At 50.9% G+C, this 25,457-nt stretch overlaps 2 protein-coding genes across 3 annotated transcripts in view; one reads left to right on the plus strand and one right to left on the minus strand.

Moving 5' to 3' along the window:
- Afap1l2 (actin filament associated protein 1 like 2) overlaps positions 1-11,919 on the plus strand; it is a 95,201-nt gene extending 83,282 nt beyond the window's left edge. The window contains exons 9-19 of the mRNA XM_021151564.3: positions 734-818; positions 1,285-1,389; positions 3,565-3,776; positions 6,179-6,324; positions 7,063-7,174; positions 7,703-7,951; positions 8,033-8,213; positions 8,465-8,620; positions 9,745-9,938; positions 10,047-10,175; positions 10,835-11,919. Of these exons, the coding sequence (XP_021007223.1) occupies positions 734-818; positions 1,285-1,389; positions 3,565-3,776; positions 6,179-6,324; positions 7,063-7,174; positions 7,703-7,951; positions 8,033-8,213; positions 8,465-8,620; positions 9,745-9,938; positions 10,047-10,175; positions 10,835-10,861 (1,596 nt within the window). The 3' untranslated portion in view covers positions 10,862-11,919. The remainder of the gene's footprint in view (positions 1-733; positions 819-1,284; positions 1,390-3,564; positions 3,777-6,178; positions 6,325-7,062; positions 7,175-7,702; positions 7,952-8,032; positions 8,214-8,464; positions 8,621-9,744; positions 9,939-10,046; positions 10,176-10,834) is intronic.
- Positions 11,920-12,108: 189 nt separating this feature from the next.
- Vwa2 (von Willebrand factor A domain containing 2) overlaps positions 12,109-25,457 on the minus strand; it is a 39,696-nt gene continuing 26,347 nt past the window's right edge. For both annotated transcript variants that reach the window (XM_021152258.3, XM_085834265.1), the window contains 8 exons: positions 22,670-22,803; positions 21,927-22,059; positions 20,773-20,828; positions 18,719-18,826; positions 17,352-17,924; positions 14,893-15,444; positions 14,463-14,588; positions 12,109-13,680 (listed from right to left, as the gene is read on the minus strand). In XM_021152258.3, the coding sequence (XP_021007917.1) occupies positions 13,550-13,680; positions 14,463-14,588; positions 14,893-15,444; positions 17,352-17,924; positions 18,719-18,826; positions 20,773-20,828; positions 21,927-22,059; positions 22,670-22,803 (1,813 nt within the window). In that variant the 3' untranslated portion in view covers positions 12,109-13,549. The remainder of the gene's footprint in view (positions 13,681-14,462; positions 14,589-14,892; positions 15,445-17,351; positions 17,925-18,718; positions 18,827-20,772; positions 20,829-21,926; positions 22,060-22,669; positions 22,804-25,457) is intronic.

Here is a 25,457-nt window from a genome sequence, read left to right on the forward strand (position 1 = left end):
CCATATTCTTGCCCTGGAGATGTATTTTACAAGGCTGGCTCTCTTACCCTAGAGTCCCAAGCCTCCAGGTGGAGCAATCCTGATGCAGATCCCCACAGATGGCTCCAGGGAGTTTGCTGGCTCAGAGCTATGGGGAGCTTGGGGTTGTTAAGGATCTACACCTGTGGGTCACCCTTCCTAATTACCAAGTGTCAGCAAACAGGAAGCCTGGGCATAGGCATAGCAATAACAGGGGCATGGTATCTTATCTGTGTCCCCAGCACTGCCAAGGCAGAAAGCAAGAGGACTCATAGAATGATTAAACAAGGAGGGGGGGGGGGCGATCCTTTATTCTCTAAAAGGCTGGAGGCCACGTGGCAACCCCCTCAGCCCAGCCACGGGTACTAAGGAAAGGACAACATCTTTAGGGTCTTGCCCATTGTCCAGCTGCCAATAGGAATGAGATTGCACTCCTGTCCCACTAGGTGAGGACTAGGATCCCTCCTGCAGGTGCAGCTTTCTATCACCCATGGACCTACTGTCGTATCAGCTCCAACAGCCATTTGGAGCACTTGCAAGCAGGATGGTAGGGAAGGTGCTCTGAGGGTGGGGGCATGTGGATCTCAGGAAGGAGATGGTAGGTGCTCTGGAGAGCCCCAAAAGAAAGCTTGCCCAGTGACCTTGATTCTGCCTGGTAGAGGCTTGGTTGGGTGTCCCGGAAGGTGATCCCTGTCCGTTTTTTTGTTGTCCACAGCCAGACATAGCTGAGAAGTACCTGTCAGCAGCGGAGTATGGGATCACCATCAATGGCCACCCTGAGATCCCAGAGACCAAAGATGGTAACCAGGCTATGGCCCTCTACCTCATGATTGAGAGCGCAATACTATTGTAGGGTGTGAGCCATGGCTGTCTGGCTCAACCCTAATTGGGGGGCGGGGGGGGGGGGGATGAGAGGTAGCTGATTCTAACATAACTTTCAACCGAACAAAAAGAGTTCAGTTCAGTTTTGCCACAGGCTAGGGAAGAGAACATCCTTCAAGCCCTTCTTTCCCAGTCCTGTCTCAAATCTCTTTGAGGCCACATGATTTATGAATATCCCAGCATTCACCTACACTGAGATTGCCTGTGTATCCCCTTGAGTGTATGACTTTGGGAATAGCTGATTTGGCCCGCCAATCCTCATGTGGGGGGAGATGTATGTATATGTGCATGTGTGTACCTGTACACATGTGTGTAGGTGGGGGGTGAGTCTACATGTGGGTAGACTCTGTCCAACATTGAGAGCTTTCTCTCTCATCTTAACAGTCAAGAAGAAATGCTCTGCTGGCCTCAAGCTGAGCAACCTTATGAACCTGGGCAGGAAGAAATCTACCTCGCTGGAGCCCCCGGAGAGATCCCTAGAGACATCCAGTAAGACCCGAAGCGATCACGGGAACCCTGGGCTTCTTCCCTGTGTGTCAAGCCCTAGCAAAGGCAGAGGAATATGAGGCTGGAGAGCACACAGAACTGGGGTTTGGGTTTGTCCCTGCCTTGGGTGGTTCTTTATGCTTTGCCAGGTTCTGTCCTGCTACAGTGTTGGGTCCTTGGAGGAAGCGAGGGATAAGTGGTTGTTGGTATCACTGTTCTCTTAAGTGTACCGTTTCTTCCGTGGTGTGGGGCAGGCGGTGCTGGAACAGGTGGGTGGAAGGCACAGTCCTGCACCTGCACAAACGGGATTGACTGTCCTCATGGCTATTAGGATTTGTGCATGGAGAACCTTTCTTACCCCATGATCAGAGGTGGCTTTATGGCCCTGACCTTGGAGGGTAGATGGGACTGAGTAGGTACACGTGTTAGAGCTGGAGGAAAAACCTCTGAGACAGGGACAGGTGAGACCGGGTAGGGGGCGACGGGAAGCCTGGGCAGCAGGTTCTGAGGGCGGGTGTAGGTGCAGGTAGATTCTCACGGGGCATCCCTCCTCTCACTCATACTTGAAGGAACTGAGGTCAGGAGGGAGACAGGCCAGGCCTAGAAAATATCCTGGTATGGAAAATCTTAATTCCAAGGTTGGACCTTGGGCTGCAGTCCTCCCTGGGCCTGGAAGCCACCCCCCACCTCTACCTTGCTCACCTCTGGGCCTTTTTCTCGACCCCATTCCCGGGCTCTCTCCTGAGCCCCTGGTTCTCCTGTTGCTTGAGGAAGGCAGGGTAGAAGACAAGGCTTTCCTTTGGAGCCTTCTGCTTCCCAGGCTAGGGTGTGGCCTACTTCTGCCTGTCACTGCTGCCTCAGGAAGCAGAGTGTACAGCCTGGGAGACTGGTCCTAGTGCACACTGGGATGTGACCGGATTGCTCATGGAACTGTTTTATCTTCATGCATAGTCTCCTCCCCGGAGGCTGTGACAGTGAGAACAGGCACGCAGGGACTTAGCTCTCACTTCACCTGATCTAAATGTCTCTCGTCTCTGGGGCTGTGATAGGCACAGGAGCATCTGTTTGGACTTTAGCTTCTGATCTCTGGATCCTCAGCTTTGATGTCTTTTCAATGTGGTGTAGAAATGTATGTGAGCCCCACTGTCTATCAGGAGACCAGCTCTGTATGGGGCTGTCTAGTCTGCTTCACGGCCTACTTAGCTGCCGAGGACTCAGAGATGCTGCCAATCACTTAGAACTGAGCAGCTCTACTTCATAAGCCTGTGTATTTGAGAAGGTTAGGCTCAGAGAGGAGACAGCCCATTACACATCTCCTCTAGGTGTGCAGGAAGCCTAGAGGCCAGGTTTTACTCATCTTCATTGCCTGGGGACAAGGCTGCATTGGTGTATGGCAGTAGTTCAATAAACGTGGAGAAGCTGAACCATCCATGAATGAGAAAGGATGTATCCTGGGTATACCCTGGTGCTATAGCTTCTGGGTGCTACAGGGGGAAAATGGGGTCCCCAGTCAAAAGGCTAAAAGCTCCAGTCCTAGGTCCTGGAAAGGCACATGTGTCCAGCAGAGGAGGTTGGCACTGAAGCAGAGCTTTGCTGCAGTAGGCCTTACATGTTCTAACATCAGGTAAACTGAGTCAGGGCTAGAGAAGACATAGACGCACCTGCTCAGGAGGAAAGAGGAGGGTTGGGCATTGTGGGTAATGTCTGGACCATGTATCAGGGAAGTGAGAAAACTTGAAGCAGGAGATTTGACTTGAGACCAGACGTAGGGGGTTGCCTGCTGGAACCGAGAGGCCTGGAGGTAAGGTCTGGTAGAGGACCCGTATGCTGTACAAATACTCACCAGTCCCAGGCTAATAGAGGACAAAGCCCACTTTCCTCCAGCCATACTTTTGCCAAGAACTGGGATAGCTATACTGCCCTGCCCTGGAGTGCCAGGAAGAAAATAATATACTTTGAGATTGACAGATGTCATCTCTGCGATGACATATGACAGGTTCTGAAATGGGTGACACCCAAAGAGACCCAGTGGTAGTGCCACTCCTAGACCCTGTGGTCTTCTAGGTCCCCCTGGAGCCACATCCCTGCTGAAGAGTGTCCCCTGCTAGAAGAGTTGTTCTCTGCGGATGCATGTCTCCTGTGACCTCCTCCTCCTCCTCTCTGCATGTCCTTCTGCAGGCTACCTGAATGTGCTGGTGAACAGTCAGTGGAAGTCACGCTGGTGCTTCGTTAGAGACAGCCACCTGCACTTCTACCAGGACCGGAACCGGAGCAAGGTGGCCCAACAGCCCCTCAGCCTGGTGGGCTGTGACGTGCTTCCAGATCCTAGCCCCGACCACCTGTATTCCTTCCGTATTCTTCACAATGGCGAGGAGCTAGCCAAGCTTGAGGTACACTGACTATGGGGCAGGCAGGAAGGACGAACATCCAAGGGCGGGCAGTCTCTTGGCTGTCAACTGAAGTACTGAGGACCATGATCCCACTGAGAGAGAACCAGCGGCTTTTACCTCCACTACCTACAGTTGTTTATGCTTTTTAAAAAAATGTCCATTCTTGTTCAGACCTCAGGATGGGTGGCTTTGTCACAGGGGTGGGACCACAGGCTTCTTTCTGTACAGGGCACTCCGGGAGTACTTTTAGCCCCTATGGTGCCAGAGCAGAGTCTGAAACTCAAAAGGCATGCTATTTACTGTGTATGTTACCAGCCACAAAAACCCAGAGGCCCGGTTCACAGAAATGAGGGCTGCTGGAATTTATCTGAGATCAGGACTTGCTCTGCGATACAATTACATTTCGGCCTCTCCCTGCCTTTTGGTTTCATGCACTGTTAAAGTTACAAAAACAAGAGATGACATAATACAAGCTTGCTAGGAACCCCACAGGCGGGGCTGAGGTCCTACACACGAGTAAGCACTTGCTCATTAACTCCTGTCCACTGAGGACTTTAGCCACCGGCCTTCCAAGTCTGCTTCAGTGCTGCCCCCTAGTGACTAAACCGTCCACACCAACAATGGCCTCACAGAGACAGGTCAATCCACTCCTTACCATTAGCCAACATTTACTCCTTGGATGAGGAAGAAATCTTGTGTCTGTCTTCACAGAACTTATTTTCTATTTTGGCAGTGTGATGACATTTGGTGACACAACTAGTTGTTTAGTTACAGTTTCAGGGAAGGACTAAGGCACGGTGAAGGTGACCTAGACCACCAGGAAGCTGCTGTACTTGCCCAGTGTAGGAGTGGTGGCCTAGAAGAGGTCTCTAAAAAGCAGTACTGAGAAATCCAATTGGAAATCAAAGGAGAAAAGAAATCTGTATTCTTTTTCTTGTGGCTGTGAATAAGTGCCAGACAGAAAATAACTCAGAGGAGAAACTGGCTTGGCCCTTGGCTTTAAGAAATACACACAGCCCACCCTCCGACAGAGGAAGGCATGGTAACAGTTTCCAGGCAGCTGGACATCTTGTATCCACAGTCAGGAAACAGGTGCATGCTGGCCTCAGCTTGGCGCTCTTTCTCATTCAGTTTCTCATTCAGTTTCTCATTCAGCACAGGCCCGGGGTCTGTCGGATGGTTCTGGGGGCTTTTCCTCTCTTCATTTAAATCTATATGGAAACATCCTCACCAACATGCCCAGGGACTGGGCAGTGGTGGTGTACACCTTTAATCCCGGCACTTGGGAGGTAGAGGCAGGAGGATCTCTATTAGTTCGAGGACAGCAGTGGTGGTGTACACCTTTAATCCCGGCACTTGGGAGGTAGAGGCAGGAGGATCTCTATTAGTTCGAGGACAGCGTGGTCTACAGAGTAAGTTCCAGGACAGCCAGGGCTACACAGAGGAACAAACAAACAAACCAACAACCAAACCTGCCCAGAGGTGTGTCTCCTAGGTATTTCCAAATCCAGTCAATAAGAAACTGAGGACGAGTGCAGCACCAACCGAAAGTTGAGTTTGGTTTGTAGCTGTATCTTCAGAAGGATGGTAGGACTGAGCGGCCTGGGCCAGAGGGGTAGCTAGTTTTGCTCATGAAAATAAGCCTATGGCTTTTATACAATTCTATTTTCTTGTCATAAAGACAAGACATGATATTGACACTTAGTGTCTACAGTTGATTGGGATGCACCCTCCCCGCCCAAAAGGAAACACCAGATTTGCTGGGACTCAGTAATGAGGACTTCTTGCTCTTCTTGTATTTTTTTTTTGGTTTTCCGAGACAGGGTTTCACTGTTTAGCTCTGGCTATCCTGGAACTCAACTATGTAGACCAGGCTGGCACTCTTCTTGTATTAGGTCTTTCAGATTCTTCAACTTTATTGGTGTCATAAAATAAAATCTGAACATGGAAGTGTCTCAGCACTCTCCCATGCATGGGTTAAGATGATAAAAGTGACAGTTACTGTCTATGGAAGAGTCTACCTCCAATGTATACAGTTATTCAGAAACCAACAGTTTTAGCACCTCCTGATCAATAGTGCTTGATAATCTTTTTTTTTTTTTTTTTAACCTTGAGAATGTAACTATTAGCTTCTAGAAACTCACGTCTACAGTCTCGTGTGATGCTCCCCACCGATGTCTGGAGTGTCACTGAGGTGTCACTATGGTGACAAAAAGGAGGTGCCACTGCCAGAAAATGCTATTTAGGTTCGCTCAGGGACACAATGTGCTGGTAAAACTGAGGGTGCCCTGAACAGGTCTCATACTTGATGGCAGGGACCAGAGTGAGCTATCCTGGCCTAGAGGGAGGGATTGGCCAGGATAGCATGCCTTCCTTATTCGTGACTTTGCATGTCTTCCTAGGCCAAGTCTTCAGAGGAGATGGGCCACTGGCTAGGCCTCCTGCTCTCAGAGTCGGGCTCCAAGACAGACCCGGAAGAGCTCACCTACGACTATGTGGATGCTGAGAGGGTTTCCTGTATTGTGAGTGCGGCCAAAACCTCTCTCTTGTGAGTAAGAAGAGGCCTTTCCTTGCGTGTCTTTTAATCCAGCCTTGCTTCTAGACCTGGTGGGTAGTAGGGCAGCATGCCCACTGGGAGCTCAGGGTCAGTCGAGTCCTGCTTGTTTCTGCAGTAGGGGAGTGCAAAGCAGGGGCCCTGAAGCCACATGGCCCATCCTATGGAGACCCAGAGCAGAGCTTAGCCACAGGGTCTGTTACCATTAGATGCTCTCTAGCTCCATGACTTCCCCTGGATTCCTCACTGGGTCTCCAGTGCACTCTGGGATATTCAGGGCAAGGTAGGTGCTTTCACTTTATAGATGAGCAGACAGGCTTGGGCAGGAGTGTCTTGGATAAAGAGGTGCTGCCAGTCAGGAGCCAGCTTGGTCCCTGAAATGCGGCCTGTTCCCTAATGTGCAAAATGGGGATGCATCTTATCTGAGGTGCCCCAGGTGCACCGTGGGGGTGACATGCTCTGGAATCTTGTGGCTGGTGCTCTAATGAAAGGGAAGAACCCTTAGAAGATGACTGGAGGACTCTGAGGAGGGACTTAGCTTAGGGAAGCTTTTTTTCTCTGGAGGGGAAATCTAGACCCAAGAGTTCTGAACAAACAAGATGGCCCCGGCTGGGAGGAGACAGGCATTTATCTCAGGTCTATGTAGCCCAGGGCTTTGAGTCTGCATTCTTTGAGGTGGCTGGGATTCTAATGGGGACCTGGACGCATTTTTCACCCACATATGTCTTACAGACTGATGCAGAGAAAGTTCTCAGAGCCCAACACATACATCGATGGCCTGCCCAGCCGGGATTGCCAGGACGATCTGTATGACGACGTGGAGGTATCAGAGCTGATAGCCGTGGTGAGCACTTGGACCGGGGGTGGGGGTGGGGATGGGGTTGGAGGTGAGGGGGTATGATCACAGACAGTCAGACTGTCCCCAAGACCAGCAGTTCCCAGTCACCTACCGGGCCACCTTTTGTGCATAGGGCTGTGTGCATGAGACTCACCTAACTGGAGACCTATCTAGAAGACAATACCTGGTTATTTGCTCTGATCGGTGCTGGGTGTGGAGAATAGATGGTGGGTAGCTGAGGCGGGCCGAGCATGCTGGTGGCAGGGTCCTCCTGGTTCTGGAACGAAGTAGTTGTATCTCCCTCAATCCTGACCCCCCCCCCCCCCCCGTCACTTCCTTCCTTACACAGAATGCTGTGTTCTGAGCCTTCTGCCTCTGGGCTCTGACATCCCATCCAGGACCCCACAGAGGGTTCCTCAGGAAGGGAGGAGGCAACACAGAAACTGCAGCATGAGAGGGGACAGGCAATCCTGAGGCTGGGTCCCTTACAGCCAAGGGAATGAGGTAGTAAACACCCCTGACTTTTTCCTGTAGGTGGAGCCTGCCGAGGACGCCGCCCCTGCTGACGATGCTAACAGTGGTAGTGAGCTAGACAGAGTATACCTGGATCTCACACCGGTCAAGTCCTTCCTGCACAGTAGCAGTGAGGTTCAGGCGCAGGCCTCTCTCCCAGCAGTGCCACATCAGGACGATGTAGCTGAGACCCTCACAGTAGACCCAAAGCCAGGCGCCACCCCAGAGGAGCCCCACACAGAGTCTCCAGGAGACCCAGAGGAGCAGCAGGTACAAGCCATCCCAGCAACGGTACCCAGCCACCTCACCAAACCCTGCAGTCATAGAGCAGTGTATGATTTGTCTTGGCAGAGGCAGCCAGAGGTTCAGGAGTCTTCAGAGCCTATCGAGCCCATCCCGAGAATCACCATGGTTAAGCTACAGGCCGAGCAGCAGAGAATCTCCTTTCCAGCCAACTGCCCGGACACCATGGCTTCTGCCCCCATCGCTGCCAGCCCACCTGTGAAGGAGAAGCTGAGAGTAACCAGTGCAGGTATATGGACTAGATCCAGGCTTAGTGCTTTAGACATAACCAGTCAGCCCGATCCTCTTCTCTTACATGAGAGGATGGGTTCATAGAGGTGAGGGAACCTGCCCTAGACCACCCCAACAACAAAAGTGAGGGACACATCCCACCCCATCACTGTGGGGCTGGCATCCAGCATGGGTGTTCTCCATGCCTCCACCTGGGTCCAGCCCTCACCCATCTCTGCTGACACAAGCCGTTCCTTCTCTGGTCTGTAGAGATCAAACTTGGGAAGAATCGGACAGAGGCAGAAGTGAAGCGGTACACGGAGGAAAAGGAGAGGCTGGAGAGGAGCAAGGAGGAGATCCGAGGGCACTTGGCTCAGCTCCGCAAAGAGAAGCGGGAGCTCAAAGAGACCCTGTTGAGATGCACAGGTAGGGGGCCTCTGCATGGAGGGCCAGGGTGGAACTTTGTCTCAATCAACACACACGGGCTTTGAGAGGGAATGAACCTGGATTTGTCATCTACCTCTGGATCCTTTGGCCTGAGTCCCCTCACCCTCACTCAGAAATGACCCTCTTCTTCTGGTCCTGTCTGAGGCTGTCTCTGCCTGGATCCATGGGACAGGGTCAAGGGCACCAGCAGGTACTTAGGTTGACGATCTGGGTCAGCTGACTGGTCTGCCAAGTCACCCCTATGCTAACCACGCCTGCAGTGCACTTCTTAATTTCCAGGCTGTGGTCTTAAAGTGCACAAAGTCGAGACCTTCCAGGTGATTTTCCAGTCTCAGCCGGCTCAGGCTCACGGGAGGTTTCCTAGCAACTTACCTCTGAGGCCTCTCAGAATTACTTGACCTGGATCTCATTTGATATTTAAATCACATAGTTGCACTAGCGAGCACAACCAGCCTAACAGGTTTGGGGACATATCCGACAGGTTCCTGGAAAGCTATGGCATGGCAATCAAAGGAAGGCCTTGGGGACAGTCTGTCCACTTTTCAGTTGTCGGGATGGAGTCCATTTGTCCAGAAGTGAACCCGTGTAATGCGCACAGGGCAGTAGGTTTTTAATATATATATTCAGTTAGCAGTTTCACTGGTGACTTCTCCATTCTTAGGACAAAAATACCACGGCCAAGGTGATTTATAAAAGAAAGGATGTAAGGTGGGGCTCACAGTTCTGGAGAGGTTGAGTCCATGACAGTCAGGGTGGGGAGATTGTGTCAGCCAGCAGGCAGGCACTAGAGAGGTAGCTGAGAGCTCAAATGTTGAGACAGAACCACAAAGCACAGAGAGCATTCTAACCGAGAATGACACACCCTCTCTCCAGCAGGGCCACACCCCCTCCAGCCGGGCCACACCCCCTCCAGCAAGGCCACACCCTCTCCAGCAAGGCCACACCTCCTAATCCTTCCCAAACAGTTCCACCTCTGGAGGCCAAGCATTCAAACATAGGAGCCCATGGACGTCATTCTCACTCAGACTACCACGTCATAATTTGTTTCTTGAACCCCAGAGAAACCTTCCTCTACCCAGCATGGTTCTCTATCCTCTCTACAGATAAGGGGGTCCTGGCCAAGCTGGAGCAGACACTGAAGAAAATAGACGAGGAATGCCGGATGGAGGAGAGCAGGCGTGTGGACCTTGAGCTCAGCATCATGGAGGTGAAGGACAACCTGAAGAAGGCAGAGGCTGGGCCCGTGACCCTGGGCACCACTGTGGATACCACGCACCTGGACAACATGAGCCCTCGTGTGAGTGCTGGCTGGGTTCTGGAGGGCCTGTGAGCTCTACACGGGGCCTCCTGGCACAGGGTGGTAGAGGTGGGTTTTATTTGACCCAGTTCTTGTTCTCCTTCTCAGCCACAGCCCAAAGCTGCCACCCCCACCCCCCCACCAGACTCAACGCCAGTCAACTCTGCATCTGTGCTCAAGACCAGGCCTCTTTCCGTCATGGTCACAGGCAAAGGCACTGTCCTGCAGAAAGCCAAGGTGAGTGGCCTCTCTTCAGCTGCAGGTGAAGCTTTGTGGCTTTTGCACTAGCTCTGAGTGAGAGAGATGCTCTCAGCAGAATGCCACCATGGCCCGGCCCAGTCTTTACCACTGATTAACCAGGCAAGTGCTTATATTTACCAAGTGTTCTTCCCAGTGAGCATCCCCACCCACGACCTCCCTACCACTCAGGAGTAGATTCCAGGGACAGGCCGTGACTGAAATGTTTTCAACCATCAAAACCAAAGAAGCCAGTGACAAAAGGCTCCATAAAGTAGAAACAGGACCTGACCCCATGACATAGTTTCTCCCTGAGGGCGAAAGGAGAAGGCTCTTTAATCTGTAACTCAGTACAGTAAGAAACTCGAGTGGAGTGACTTGTTGGCTTTGACAAGCTCTGCTCTTTGTTCCTGTCCTGTGCAGATGCTGAAAAAGTCAGACACCCACTCCCCCAATGATGAACTATTAAATCCATTTAATTGCATAAGCCTCTACTGCCTCACTCCTGCAGACATTACTAATTCGATCACAGCATTCGGCTGTGCTCTTCCTAGGGATGAGGCTAGCTCTGCTGGTAACTGCTTTGGAGCGACGTAATTTTTCTTAATGGATAACTTTCTTTTGGGGGTGGGGTGGGATGCTTTGTGTCTGTACTGTAGGAATGGGAGAAGAAAGGAGCCAGTTAGGAGACAAGAATTGCCTAAAAGACTCTTATGTGACTGTGGACCTTGGTGACAATCCTGCTCCGGACAAGTCTTCTTTAAACGGCAACTTTGAGGAAAGGTGAGTCTGTTTCCAAGACCAAGCAAGGGATGAGGCGCTCGCTGCAAACGGAGCAGCATCGGTTAAGAGAAGGCCCTGTCTCCTCCTCAAGCCAAAGGGATCCCAGCAGGAGCAGCGCGGTGGCCTCTTTGGAGTCCCGAAATCTACTGGCTGTCAATGAGACAATGTACCTTCCCTTTTCTTTTTAAAGATTTCGTCCATCACTCAACTGTTTTACCAAGATTTTTCAGGTGTGAAAAAAATTGACCACATTGCTTCTGGTTATGAGAAAAATCTAAATTCCTGACCCCCTCATCTTTCATCCTGTATTTGGCCATGTTGAGGTTTAAATCATGCATTGCCTTCATGTTTGTCCAAGTTGGGTGGGCTCTGATGGTCTTCAAGAACATTAGAACCCTGGAATCAGTAGAAGAGGGACATATTGGGAACCAAGCCAAGGCACTGACCCCCTAGGGGTCACTAAGGACTTCCCCCCAGTCCAGGAAAACTTTAAACAATGCTGTATTATAGAGGGGGAAGATTCCTGTGTTTACAGACGGTCCTGTGGCCAGGCCACTTTTAAAGAAAAGAGTTGGTCAATTACCTCTTCATTACCATTGTAAAGATGTTTTAAATTTCTGGTCCCCTTGTGAGGAAAACAGCCGTGAATTAGAGTAGCCTGTCTAGTCTGTCAGACTGGCAGTCAGTGCTGTCTTTATGTGCTGTCTCTCTGGGACAGCACTAGCACACGTGGATACATTTCATCTGTTACCTGCCCCATTTCTGAGCATTTGGAACTAGTTACCTAACACTGGTTTCTGAAGGCTAAATGTTTTTACACATATATTATTGTCTTTCTAATCCCAGGGCATTTATTTCCTGTATCATAAACACTTGGTGACCTTTATCAAGTGCTGAGTTAGAATTTTTTTTTTTTAAATAAAATGTTCGTTGTATTTTGAGTTTCCCTTGTATTTCATGGCATGGCACGGGGCAAAGGTCTTGATTTTTTTTTTTACACACTGATATATACTCTAAAAACCGGCAGAGCCACATAGGGAAGCCTAGTAAGAGACTTTCAGGCTCCTTCACTCAGCAACCTGACAGAGCATTGACTGTGTAACTAACGAGGTTCTACACACAGGCAGCACCGACAGAAGCTGATTTCATGCGGACAGTGGAAAGCCAGACCTCGGGAGGTCAAACAGGCTCCTCAGGAGTTCTTAGGAGAAAAGAACCATACCGATTGGTAGAAGCCTGCCTAGGCAAACGATTAAGGACATTCCGAACATAAATGTTTTATTTTATGTTTAAAAACCATCAAGACCAAATTCTGACTCCTTGAACATGGTGCTGACAACCCAAAGTAAAGTAGAATATAACAGACCAGGACAGCTTACAGGAAGGTACTGTGACTACAGCTGCACGGGTGTTTGGGAAGCCCTGGTGTTCCACGAAGACATCAGCACTGTTCTGCTGTGACAATGTCTACATATTGGTTCGATGACTGAAATATAACAGTACGTAACGTTTACATCCCCAGTGTGTAAATGTGAAGGAAGAAAATGTGGGTCAGAGACGGGGAGAGCATCCTGCAAACGTGGAGTAGCATCTCGGCCAGCCAGCCTGGCACACAGAACACAGAGTTTACAGCACTGACTGCACAAAGATACACGCCCTTACCAATGCTTCTCATCTCCCAGAGCGCTACAAATGGCCTCTTCTGAAAACCCAGCTTCAAACAGCACAAGAAAGGGGCAGGGTGGGGAGGGGGTGTGTGTGTGGGGGGGAGACTGATGTGTTAAGCGCTGCAGTTAGGTACCTAGTTTCCCAAAGATATTCCAAAGAATCCTCGTTGCCAGCGGATACAGTCCTGATGGAAGACCAACCAACCAACCAGTCTGTCTTGAGACATTACCGAATGGGTGTGAGATGCACATTAAGACAGAGCAGCACACCTCCTGGGCTACCCCTCATCCCTCCCTTGCTGAGTCTGAGAACTCTGCCCATCACTGCCACCACTAAGAGGAGGGCAGCCAATGCGCTCACTGCCACTCTCTCCTGAGTCAACTCTGAAAGGAAGCCCCTCTGGAGGCCGTTGCTCAGTGCCCAGACCAATCATACACGGCTGTTCACACGACATGCCCCTCCCCTACGCACAAACTGAGTAATTGGTCAAATGGCTGTCTGAGACCTTCCCGGATCTCTCCCACACACAGATCTAGTCACCAGAAAAAGTCACAAATGACACGTAATCCCTTTGCAAATGAAATCCACAGGAGCTGTCTTTTGGAAAAAGGAGAAACCCACTTTTTTGCACCAATCATCAGGCGGTGAGCTCTGACAGGGTCTTCTTCAAAGCGCTACCGCCTCACCAACATCTGTCTAGCATCTGTGATGACCCTCAAGCAAGACATCAGATCTCTCTGGCCTGCCTCTTATCCTCAGGAAAAATGACAGGCAGCTTACCTCAGCAAGGTACAAACGGATACAGGAGATAAATACTGACACATTAGTCATTCCCAACATCACCATAGTGACAGCTGCTACTGTCCCAAGCAGTGTCCCCTGTGGCAGAGCTGGAAGCTGATGCTCCAGGGCCCCCAGGAGATTTACTTGGCTGAGGACAGGGCCTTTCCGATTCTAAGATGCTTGGGAGCTTGCTGCGAGGGGGTTGGCCGTTGTATTCCTGCAGGCTCTTGGTGGAAGCTACGTGCCATGGGGGCATCTCCTCTCAAGATGCCTAGGAAGGAAAGTGAATTCTGAGGGTGTCTGAGTCTTCGCCTCAGCCGGTAGCTACTTTGTGTCCTTTTTACTCTACAAGTCCATCCCCAAGTGAAAGGTGTCAGATCACAGTTTCCCACCCACTTGCCCCCACCTCCTCCTTGGCCACTAGAAGCCAGTGTGTACCAAGGGCTGAAAAGCCATGTCTTGTTGTCTTGATTTCTACATGATCTAAGGAGGCCCCAGTCTGTTACTTGTGTCTCCTTAAAGCAACTTTCTTCCCAAAGCCCCATTATCTCACTCCCCTCCAGCAGGCTGTTCTGCTCAGTCACTAGAGATATTCAAGAAAGAATGGCCACTAGCTGCTACAATGTGTCTACCCATCTCCACATCTCTGGCCTCACATCCTGTGACACTGTTACTGGCCACCTCCCCACTGTCATGGCTGTTTGCAATGCACATGACTCCCAATGTAACAATTCTAATAGTCTGGATAGTAATGGTATTGCAATAGTAACATTCTAATGCTCTATACTGTTACACTGCTCACTCTGTCTCCTCCCTAAAATGGAAGCTTCATAAGGGCAGATTCTCTCTCTTATCCATCAGCCTGTATCTCCTACTCTAACCAAACCAAACCAAACAAAAATGGTCTGAGATATGTAAGACCCTTCCAAGTGTTTCATAGGGGAGTGAATTAAATGATTGAATGACCCAACCTGCCCCTTGCTGAGTCTGTAGAACTCAGCAGGACTAAGGAGACCACCCCCATCTGTGCTTGAACAGTAGGGATCCACTCACGGTTCTCACAGTGGGGGCCTTCCCAGCCACCCCGGCACTCGCATCGGTAACTGCCATTCTTCAGGACACAGGTGCCTTCATTCATGCATGGGCTCGGCTTGCAGAGGTTGACTGGCAGCCTGGCTTCTACAAAGGAGAATGTGCCCAGGTCTGGGTCAGACCCAAAAGCCCCTGTTCTAAGCAAGCTCAGCTCAATCTTAAAGTCTGTGGGGCTGGGTTAACATCTCAGTGTGGCCCATGGACCTGCAGCAACAGCTTAGCACACAGTCGGTAACACTGGACAAGTTTGTGGAGTTGTAGGGTTTAGCACATAAGCTCACACACAGCCAAGTGGGACTAGGGAGCTGTCCTCCTTATAGTAACGTGTGAAGGTCAGGCAAAGGTCCTGTCTCGAGAGGGCCCTAACAGACGTGTGCTTATCCCCACTCACCTCTACATAGCCACTCGATGAGCATGTCCTGATGGTACGGAAGGTCCGTGTAAGCTGCCACATGGATCAGGGAGTCTCGAGGACCGGCAAGCCTCCGTACTGCCTCCCTGAGGACGGCTCCCACGCTCATAACCAAGACTGAGATGCCACTGCCTCTCAGCTTCTGGGCAGGGACAGCTGCATCTTCTGCCCCACTCCCGCCTGTGAGCATCACCACGGCCTTGGGGACACCGGGGCGGGCACCCCTCTGGACCGTCATCACCTTGTCCTCAATGTGCAGCAAGGCTGTACCAGCAGAACCCACACCCCCTAGGTAGGGAGCCTGGCTCATGGCCCGCAACACGGCAGCCCGGGTGGGATGGGCGTCTAGCCCGAAGGCAGTCTGCACCCGGCTGCCATATACCACCAGGCCAACCTGTGTCACATCAGGATTCACATCAAACCGGAGGGTGCATTTCCTGATGAAGCTCTGCATTTGGGCAAAGTTCTCACGTCCCACGGAGGCAGAGGCATCCAACAGGAAGACCAGGTCCAGTGACCGCGCCTGGCAGCCTGGAGGAGCAAGCAAAATAGGTCCCTTGTCTAGATCTGGCTGGTACAGCAGGGCTGTTCTGGGATGGACAGAGTCCAAGCCAGCCAGTGTGCTGACTGCCCATGTAGCATCCACCCTCCTTACAATCACAGTTCATCCTTCCCTTAGAATATAGACATGAATACAAGTGGCTACCGTGATGACATTCCCAGCTTCCTGCTGAGAATGGCCACTAGGGGTGGCCATGCTGTAGTCCCCATCGAAGGGAATGTAGTTTCTAAGCTTGAAACTATAAATTCTAACGTGTCAGTGGGAGCTGCTTGACCTCAGCCTCCCTCCCCCATCTTTTTTTTTTAAATCCTTGCTGGCTTAGAAATGGTGACCTTGGGCCGCAGCTCTGAAGCCATGCGAAGCCAGGTCACTCACCTTTGATCTTTGAAAGAAGGACCCAGAATATGGGATTTTGAAGGCCCTAACTGCAGCAGGTGCGGCTGTACTTTCACCTGCCTCCTTACATCACGCAGTGCCTGCCCGCTGTGCACAGGGCTCTGCTATTATATCAAATAGGCTGATACCTGCCATCTATGGAGTGGTGATTTATGACATATGGGTAGGAAATGAACACAAATGTGGAATAGAGCCAGCAACACCAAGGGAAAGAAGGGGCTAAAGGGACAGCAAGACAAGATGTGACTAGCAAGGTGCTCAGGGAATCCCTGGGGAGGAGAGAGGTGAAGCTAACTGGCAGGCAGGATGCTTCTTAGCAGGGAGGCAGCTTCCTCAGTCTTCCAGTGTGTGCGAGAGCAGCAGCCAGACAGGAAGTACTCAGAAGCTGGTGGAAGGGGCTCGGGTTTCTTTCAGCCACATGGAGAGCCACTGGGATGGTTTAAATATGGAGTCAAAGGGTCTGGTGGTCTGATAATGTTAGCTTTTAAAAACCACACTGGGCACAAGGAAAACAGAGAACCCGCCACAACCCCTAGGGGAGACAGGCCCACTAACTCCCCGGTGAGGGGAGACAGGCCCGCTAACTCCCCGGTGAGGGCAATTTCTGGCTTTGGGAACAGGAGGATATCAAGTAAAAGCTAAGGAAATCTGAGCAAAGGCAGACTGTACTAAGTAACAATGTATCGATTTTGGTTTGTTAAATGCAACAATGACCTAGCCTAATGGATGGATACAGGAACCCTCTGCAATTGGCAAGTCTGTTATATATATATATATCTATCTGCCATAGGAGACTGGCCTAGAGGACAGGGTACAAGGGGCATGACAAGCCTCATCACCATTTTACAGAAGGAGGACTCTCACCTCGGGACCATCGCCAGTAACACGGTTTGGGGATGCTAAGTCCCACATGAGGCTCTTCCACTTAGCTCCCCAGGGAAGCACTGAAGTGCCCTCTTATCGATGTGTTCCAGCTCTGACATCTCGGGTACTAGCCCAGCCCCTGCATGGCCCTGCTTACTCCCAGGGCTACCATTTCCCCACTGAGTGCTGCTCACAAGCTCAGCCTCATAGGAAAGGAAACAGAATGAGCAGAGAAGTAGAGAAGGTATCACAACATGTTCACTTTGGTTGTGTTCGAGTGTGCAGCCGCAAGTGTGTGTGTGTGTGTGCATGTGTACACGTGTGTGTTCTAAGAATACACGTCTCTGACTCAGAACTCCTTAAGACTAATAACAATGATCAAGTGTAATTAGTAACAGTACCTGTAATCAGGTGCACGCTTAGACATGCCGAGTGTGCTTGCTTAGGCTTGTCCTATCTGTCCTCACAAGAAGTCCCCACAGAGTTCTACACTCAGGCCCCGATCCTAGTTCCCAGCACAGGCACTGAAGAAAAGAATGGCTGGTGGTGCCAAGAAGACAGACAGATGGACCTGTCTCCTGACAAGCCAGCCCTAGGTTAGCCTGCAGAGTTTTACCTGGCCGTGGCTGGCTGCAAAGCCTCCTCTGCAGCTCCGGGATTTGGCTGAACAGGTCCCGAGGGTCTGTGTGGACCATCACATGCTTCGGGCTACCAGTGATCTTCACCAGCTCTGCCTGCACGATCTCACTGCCCACGCCCAGGAGGAGTAGCTCCCGAGCCCTTGCGTGATCTGCTGGCCCAGCCACCTCATCCTGGGAGTGTGATTCAGTGAGCAGAACCACTACCCTGCGTGGCCTGTCCTGACCAGTCCTGCTGGCACTCCCAAAGCCGTGCTCTGCCACCTGGAGCAAGGCATGCCCGGTTAGGGTCGGGCCACCGCTGAAGGGAATGCTGTCAAGGCTCCTGATCAGGTCTGGCACATGCTGGTACTCCCCGACAGGCACCACCACCATTAGATCCCTGCCATAACTGGCTATCCCAACGCGGGCTCTGGAGTCCTCCCTCAACACGGCCTGCACAAAGCGCTTGACGAAGGCCTTGGCCCGCCGGAAGCCCTCCAGTGTGGTGCCTGCAGAACTGTCCAGCAGGAAGAGGACATCGATTCTGCATTCCAGGCTCAGTTTCGGGGCTGTTGGAATCACAGTGATATGCACTGTCACCTGGGGCCGCTGAAGTGTGCAGACCAACCCCACTCTAGATGTCTTTCAGCCACTTCAAGCACAAGAAACCTCCCAGAGAGATGCTGGAGCAGAGGGACTCAAGCCCCTAAGTATCCAGTGCTTGCCAGAGACTCAGATGTAGATTGCTTCCTGCCACCTCTGCTGAGGGACACAGTCCAAGTGCTTTGTATAAAGCAGAATGAGTTTATCCTCCAACTTTATTTCCCACTGTCCTTGAGTCCCGAGATGTCTTTGTCAGCTTTTAAGATCATGGAGACATGCTCCTATATTTCTTTTCGAAGCATCCCTATACGATTTACTTTTCCTATATGGATTTCCAATGAAGGCACCGCACACATGTATAAGTCACTTACCGAGTGTGCTGGGCGCTGTGCTAAGTACTTTACATAATCACAGCTCCCTATAAGCCGAGGCTTATAGAATCTTCACTGCATGGCTTTAAAATCAAAAGAAGTTAGGCCTTCTTGCTCCTTTTCCTCAGAAGAGATGAAACAAGCCATAGATAGGCTCAGACATTAGGCAGCAGCTATTTGACAGCTCTGCCAGGTGCCACCATTTGGATTAACGACACAGTGTCTGAGGCCGCACCAAATGACAGATCAGTGGGCTATGGGGAAAGAAGGTGGGTTGAAACTCTACCCGTTGCTTTCTACTCAGCAGGGAGCAGGGGACAACAGGAAGCATGAAGCCAGGCCTCACCTGCTCCCAGTGAGTCAGTCTGGGGAATCCCAAGTATACATACCACAGTTGACTTCCCCTCCGAATGCCAGTGGACAGAGACAGTGGTACCTATCCACGCCTTCTGGGATGCACGTGCCTCCATTTTGGCAGGGCTGGGAGTCACAGGGGCCTACCAGAGAGATTCCCGTTAAAAGCCAAGATGACAGGCAGAGAGGGCAGAGTACAGACTGAAGGTTGCTCTGGTGTTGTGCTCACACCATCTGGTAGGGAGAGCAGCAAAGCTCTCACAGCTAATACTCGGAGGAGGGACTCCGTGCAGCTGGAAGACCTTGGTAGGGCCCGTGCCAATGGGGTCAAGGATGGGGCCATGTTGCTGTGCTCCCTCTGTGGTATCAGGATGCTGGCCATCATTATCCAAGGCTTCTGAGAAGGCCCAGAGGGGCCCAGGGTTGCCATAACGACTGACTTGTGTTTTACCTGAGTTTTCTAAGGATGATGATCTCCATAGCAACAAGGTGAGGGCATGGCTGTGGGCTGAAGGGCCCCTTTCTTTGTTCAAGACCGACCTGGGGTTGCCTACGTACGGCTCCTGCCTCCTGACACAGAGAGCCATGAGCTTTTACGTGTGGCAGTCAGGCAGCCCAGTGATGAACGTAGCCACCTCTGCCTCTGTGGACATCTTAATTCACCTTCCTAAGCTCTGCCCTCCTCACACTTCTCCCACAATCAGCTGACACAAAGGAATCCGTGGGACATCCTGGTATGAGGCAAACGCTCTGGAGAGAGGCTAAGACATTTGCTTTTGAATGTGCACTGCATACTGCGGGTGATGCCTCCTCAAGGCTGGTGTGAAACACAGGAAAGCCAGCAAACGCCAAAGCAAGGCCCTTCTGAAGTGTCTGACAGATGGTACCCTGTAGCCACGAGCTGCCTGAGTTCCCTGCTCCCTATCATTTATTAAAATGAAGTTTAACACCCTCCCCACGGTCTTCCTCCCAAAGTCACAAAGAACACAAAGTATCTTTTTGCACTTGTGCAAGCTTACAGAATAGCTAGCTCAGGGTGTCACCATTAGGACCGACAAGCATTTTTTCTTCAAAACACCAGCATATTACCACTTACTAGCCACATTGCTGTGACTAAAGGATAGACTGATCAGTAGTCGACACTAGCAGCTTGAGCATCATGGGGAATTCTTGAGGGGTGGGGCTCAGAAACTATAGCCACAGGATCTACAGAGAGGCCTTTGACTGAGTATCAGCCATGGGGATGAGGCCTGTGTTAACCACAAAGCAAGGTTCCATTCTATCCTCCCTCGTAGCCACCCTAAGAACAGAAACAGGAAGCAGGAAGTCTCACTGAGGTCAGGTGACAGGTCAGGTGACCAGTCAGGGCAGAGCAGGGACTCAAGCTCAGGTCTCAGGGTCCTCATTTTCTGAACAGCCATGGCCTCTGAATTAGTTTCTCCTTCATATCAGGGACCAGTAACGGGGGCTTCAGTACTTGGAAAGGATGTGTCCAGGGGCTTGCCTGACCCAGGCTCACATCCCTCACTCTCTGCCTGGAAATGCTCCTTCCCTCACTGGGGAGTGGCAAACCCACAAAAAGACAAACACCACACAGGGTGGTTTGTGCTTGCAGGACAGTGGGAGGGCAATGAGGGCACCCTGGGGACCCTGGTGAATGGTGCTTAATAGTGTTGATAATTCTTCCTGCTTGGGACTAATGCTGAAAGGGATCTCAATAGGATCCCATGAATGAGGCCCGCTATGGTGCACAGTGGCAGAGAGAAACTGTAGACCGCAGGCAAATGTAACTCCACTTGACCAAGGTGAAAACGCTCAGGCATCTCCCCAGGTTTAACATTAGACATAAGGCACCTGTGAAGTTGTTCCTCCGTGTGTTTCTCACCGACGAAAAGCACACTGGTTAATGGGGTAATTCCAAAGCCACCAACCCACCCGCAGCAAAGCTATGCCGCTGAGCAGATGAAGGCCAAACACCCACCCCTCCTGCCCCGGGATTCATCCCAACCCCACATCTGCTCAGGACTGTCAGGGTCCCTCTATAAACCAGTCTCAAAGAGAGTTTGTGGGTCAAAGAGGCAAAGCATACCTGGACAGATGGTTCTGTAGCAGTTGGCGGGGTGTGTCTGGAACACTCTCTTCCAGCTACAATTCAAGAAATGCAGTGGTAGGAAACGTGAAGGTTTCAGAGATCCCAGCACTAAGCACTCCTTTCCTGCTTGAGACTATCCGGACTCTTATTTGTAGATTAAGTAGGGAAAGTTTCAAATGAACCAGATCCCCCATCCTCCTCCCCCCCCCAATTTTTTTTTTTTTTTTTTTTTTTTAGTCAGGTGTCATATTAAAAGTAAAAAATGTAGCCAGGTGTGGCGGTGCATAGCACACACAAGGCAGAGGTAGGTGGATCTCTAAGTTCAAGACCAGCCTGGTCTACAGAGTGAGTTCTAGGATAGCTAGGACTACACAGAGAAACCCTGTCTTGAAAAACAAGTAACAAAAATGTTAGAAATAAATGTGTGCAAAATTCCCATCTGGGAACAGATTTAGCACTGCCGCCACCACTGCCACCACCATTACAGTGCCGGGAGGGGGATTCTGGGAGTAGGCTCTGGGTCTGGATTCTGCTATGTGACCAGGCACATTCTCTCCATCCCTGGTCTTCACTTCCCTCTTCATATAAGAACTCTCAGTCATTCTCACATGGGGTTGTGGAGCTCAGATGATGAAGGGGTGGCTTGAATAACCATAGTGCCAGGCTACCTCAGCATCCCAGCCCCAGCCATTCACCCTGCTGCTGCTCTCTCTGTTCTAGACCAGTGTTCCCCCAAAAACCTCAAAGCTCAAAGAGGATTTGAAAACCACCATACTTGATGTTTTCCTGAGTCCTCTCGGACACACTAGCATTCTGTGGTAACACAAAAGTCACCATTCTTGGAACAGCCGTGTGCCAGGTGTCTCCCTCCACACTGCAGCCAAAGCAGAACAGGCTTGGGATCTGAACACTGGCCATCTGACCCCAAAGCCACCACTGCCCCTCCCCAGTCCTGAGAGCTCTGCTATGGCAGAAAGCGTTCCTCGCTGCTGGATAGAAAATTCCATTCCGGACCTCTTCTTCTGTCTCTCATTTTTTCTGTTACAAATTGTCCAGCCATGTCCAGCATCGGAACCCAAAGTGCTAATCCCCCTGCCGCTTTAGAGCACTCAGAATCATGGGGACTCTGCCCACAGACCCTGTGGACCAACCTGTAGAAGGGACAGGGCACAGCCAGCACAGTGTCTGCTTGCCTTGATCCTCTCCAGCACAAGGCATTGCCAGCAAGCTCCCTGACGGTCTCCAGCGTCCTCCGCTCACAGGGATGAGGTTCCATCCTGCAGTCTGTGTCAGAAGACACACACACATACACACACACACACACACACACACACACACACACACACACACACACACCGTAAGACAAGGGATGCTGTTTGCCTCAGCCCCCATTCCCCAGAGTGGCTGCCATGGGGTCTGACTCTACCCCTTGCTGTGCACTCCATAGCCTCTCTCAGGGCAGAGCACTGATATGAAGCAGTGTCTGGATGTCCTCTGTCCCAGGCTTCACTCACAGCACACACAGGCACTTTCTGTCTGAATGTCACTGTAGGTCTGGGGTGGACCTAGATAGGTATCCTAAGCCCAAAGCATCCCTGTGTTCCTCCAGGCAGCCAAGAGATGTGGACTTGGTTCGTCTCCTCAGCAGGGAAAAGAGCCCTACCAAGTCTAACCTTAAACCCCAGACCCCTTATCCTACAGACATAAGCTTAGAACTCCAGTTGGGAAACCCACAAATATAGCCATAAGGAAACAGAATGGAGCAACCAGGACAGGGGCTGCCTGTTTTTCTTATCCACCCTTCCTGGGAGGCTCTGGCCTCAAGAGCCCTGTTCAGCCCATGTTTTAGTCTGTAAGGCTCAAGGCTATTCCCTTGTAGACTGGTAAGTCCTACCTGGATCAGCAGTGGTGCAGAGTGCAGAGCTGCTGAGGGTGCTGAGGAGGCCATTGGTGGCATCCTCCACTTGCTCAGCCAACAGCACATGCTGGTCCTTCGGCTCACTGGCCAGCGTGAGCAGCTCGTCCCACCTGCGGGGGAAATTCTGACAGCTAGTACCATGCCCTCCCTCCTCTTCCTGCCTACCTAGCTCCTGGGCCACAGTGCCATCCCACTGACCCAGCTGTCACTTCATAGCAACTTCATCTGTCTAGGTGACACTGAGAAGTAAACTCAGGAAGTTCAGCTACAGTGTACCCTGTTCTAAACGCCTTGTCCTCAAACCCACCTGCTCATCGGCAAGACAAAGTGTTACAGCTGATAAGGATAACAACTCCGGGACTTTGGGAATTCGTTACATAGTTGCACACACAAACTTATACATATGTAACTTTTCATTTGTTGCCTAATCCTTTCTATTTGTTTTTTTTAAGTTAAATATTGTTAAAATCCATCAGAAAGCAAACGAGAGAAAGTTGTTTAAAATGAGAAAGAGAGCAAGCAAGGCGGGCCAGGTGACAACAGAACTCTAAGATAGGAAAGAGACCCAAGGCAACCAAGGCCAGCACTCTGCTGCCGTGGAATCCTTCAGTGCACTCTGCTGCCACAGAATCCTTCAGTGCCCAGAAGACATTATCACCGGTGCCCAGGACAAAATGGTAAGCAGATGACCCTAAGTCACGAAAAAGAGATCTTTGTGTAATAAGACAAAGCAAATAAATGCTAATTTCACTTTTCGTTTGTTTTAAGAGCCAGTGAGAGGCTCAGCAGGTCAGGGTGCCATGCCAAGCCTGATGACCTGACTTTGATCTCTGGGACCCGCATGGTAGAGAGGGAGAATAGACTTCCACAGTTGTCCTGACCTCAAGTGTACCTTGGCAAGCATGTGTGCCCAGACCCTGGTGCAGAGAAATAGTTTATAAATTAATGAAAAGGAGGGAGTCTGTGATGTGAAGGAAAGAAATGTTGAAACTCAGCCAGACAGGAAGAGAAAGTCATCATGCTGCAAACTTGACTAGTGTTTGTTTAACTCTTCAGCTTATTCGACTCCACACAGGTTAAACTTTCAACCAGTACCCAGTTATCCCTTGGCATACAGAAGGGGGCTTCTCAGATGTGGCCTGATGGTCCCCCCTCCACTGTTTTGGCCCAGCAGCAGACTTTCTCAAAAGTTGCCCAAGAAATTCAGGTGCTAACTAGAGTGGAGAAGCGTCACAAAGAGGCTCAACCAGCAGGAAAGGGGGCTGGAGATGGAATGAGCACTCTTTCAGATGGCTTCCTGGTCTTCCTCTCTTTATTCTCTGCCATGTTAGGAAATGGCATTGCCATTCACTCTAGGGATCAGGCCAGGACTCTCCATTCTCCACTCCCAGTGCACATGTGACTCTACAGCCATTATTACCCTGCTTGTCCTTTACCACACACCTCAGGTCCAGCCGTGCCCCAGTATGCCCCAGCACACCCCAGTGTGCCCCACTGACCCCCCCTGCCCCTGCCAGTGTGCCCAGCATACACCAGGAAGTTAGTGCTTTGAACATAACTGTCTCTGGTCTGAGCTGTGAGATGGTGGTGTGTGCCTTTAATCCCAGCACTTGGGAGGCAGAGGCAAGCAGATTTCTGATTTCGAGGCCAGCTTGGTCTACAAAGTGAGTTCCAGGACAGCCAGGGCTATACAGAGAAACTCTGTCTCGAACAACAACAACAACAACAACAACAACAACAACAACAACAACAACAAAAACTGTCTCTGGTCTGAGTTGCTCTAAAATCTCCTCCCTAGGTCCTCAGCCAGTGTGACCACATGAAAATGCCATTTCTGTCGAACATCACCCCCTGTCCCCAGAGCTTTTCATGGTACTCACAGTAAATGCCAAAGCCTTCAGCAACATCCACAACAGGGTTTTAAAATAGAATTTGAGTGTGAGTGTCTGTGTGTGTGGTACGTGTGTGCATATGTGGTGTGGTGTATGTGTGTGTCTATACTTGCAGTTTAGGTATGAATACGTATGTATGTGCCTACGTGTGTGTATGTAGTTGTATGTATGTGTGCGTGTGTGTGCCTACACATGTGTGGTATGTATACGTATGTGTGTGCCTATGTCTGTGTGTATGTGTGTAGTGTGAGTGTGTATGTGTATGTGTGAGTGTGTGTGTGTGTGTGTGTGTGTGAGTGTGTGTGTGTGTGTGTGTGTGTGTGCATGCGGATGTGTGTTCTGAAGCCACAGGAAGATGTTAGTTGTTTGGCCCTATCTCTCCCCCTTGCTCTCCCAGACAGCAGCTCATTGAGCTTGCTGAGCTGTTGTTAGGCTGACAGCTAGCAACTCCCACAGACCCTCCTGTCACTGTCCCTATAGCTCTGGGGTTACAGGTTGCTGAGAATCTAAGCTCAGGTCCTCACACTTGCCCAGCAAGCACTCTCATCCAGGGAACCATCTCCCTGCCACCCACAGCAGAGTGGCTTCCCCCCACACCCACCCCTGTCCCCGGCCGCTCCATCTACCATATTTCCTATGTGCTTGGTCCCTGCTCCTACCCATAGCAAGCTACTTAAACTGCCTTGGGGCTTTGCTACTACCTGTCATGTTTGTTCTTAAAAATCAAACAAACAACTCCTCGGAGCAGCCTTGGCAGCCCCCTTCGACCAAAGCTGCTCTCCCTGTGCGATCAGCCCTCACCTGCTTGGCCTTCTGTTTGCACCTGAAATCACATTTCCTACATAGGCGTCCATTCATTTACTATATCCTCT

This window comes from Mus caroli, unplaced genomic scaffold (assembly GCF_978045245.1).
Source record: "Mus caroli unplaced genomic scaffold, Mus_caroli_1 scaffold_20, whole genome shotgun sequence".
Taxonomy (NCBI): Eukaryota; Metazoa; Chordata; class Mammalia; order Rodentia; family Muridae; genus Mus; species Mus caroli.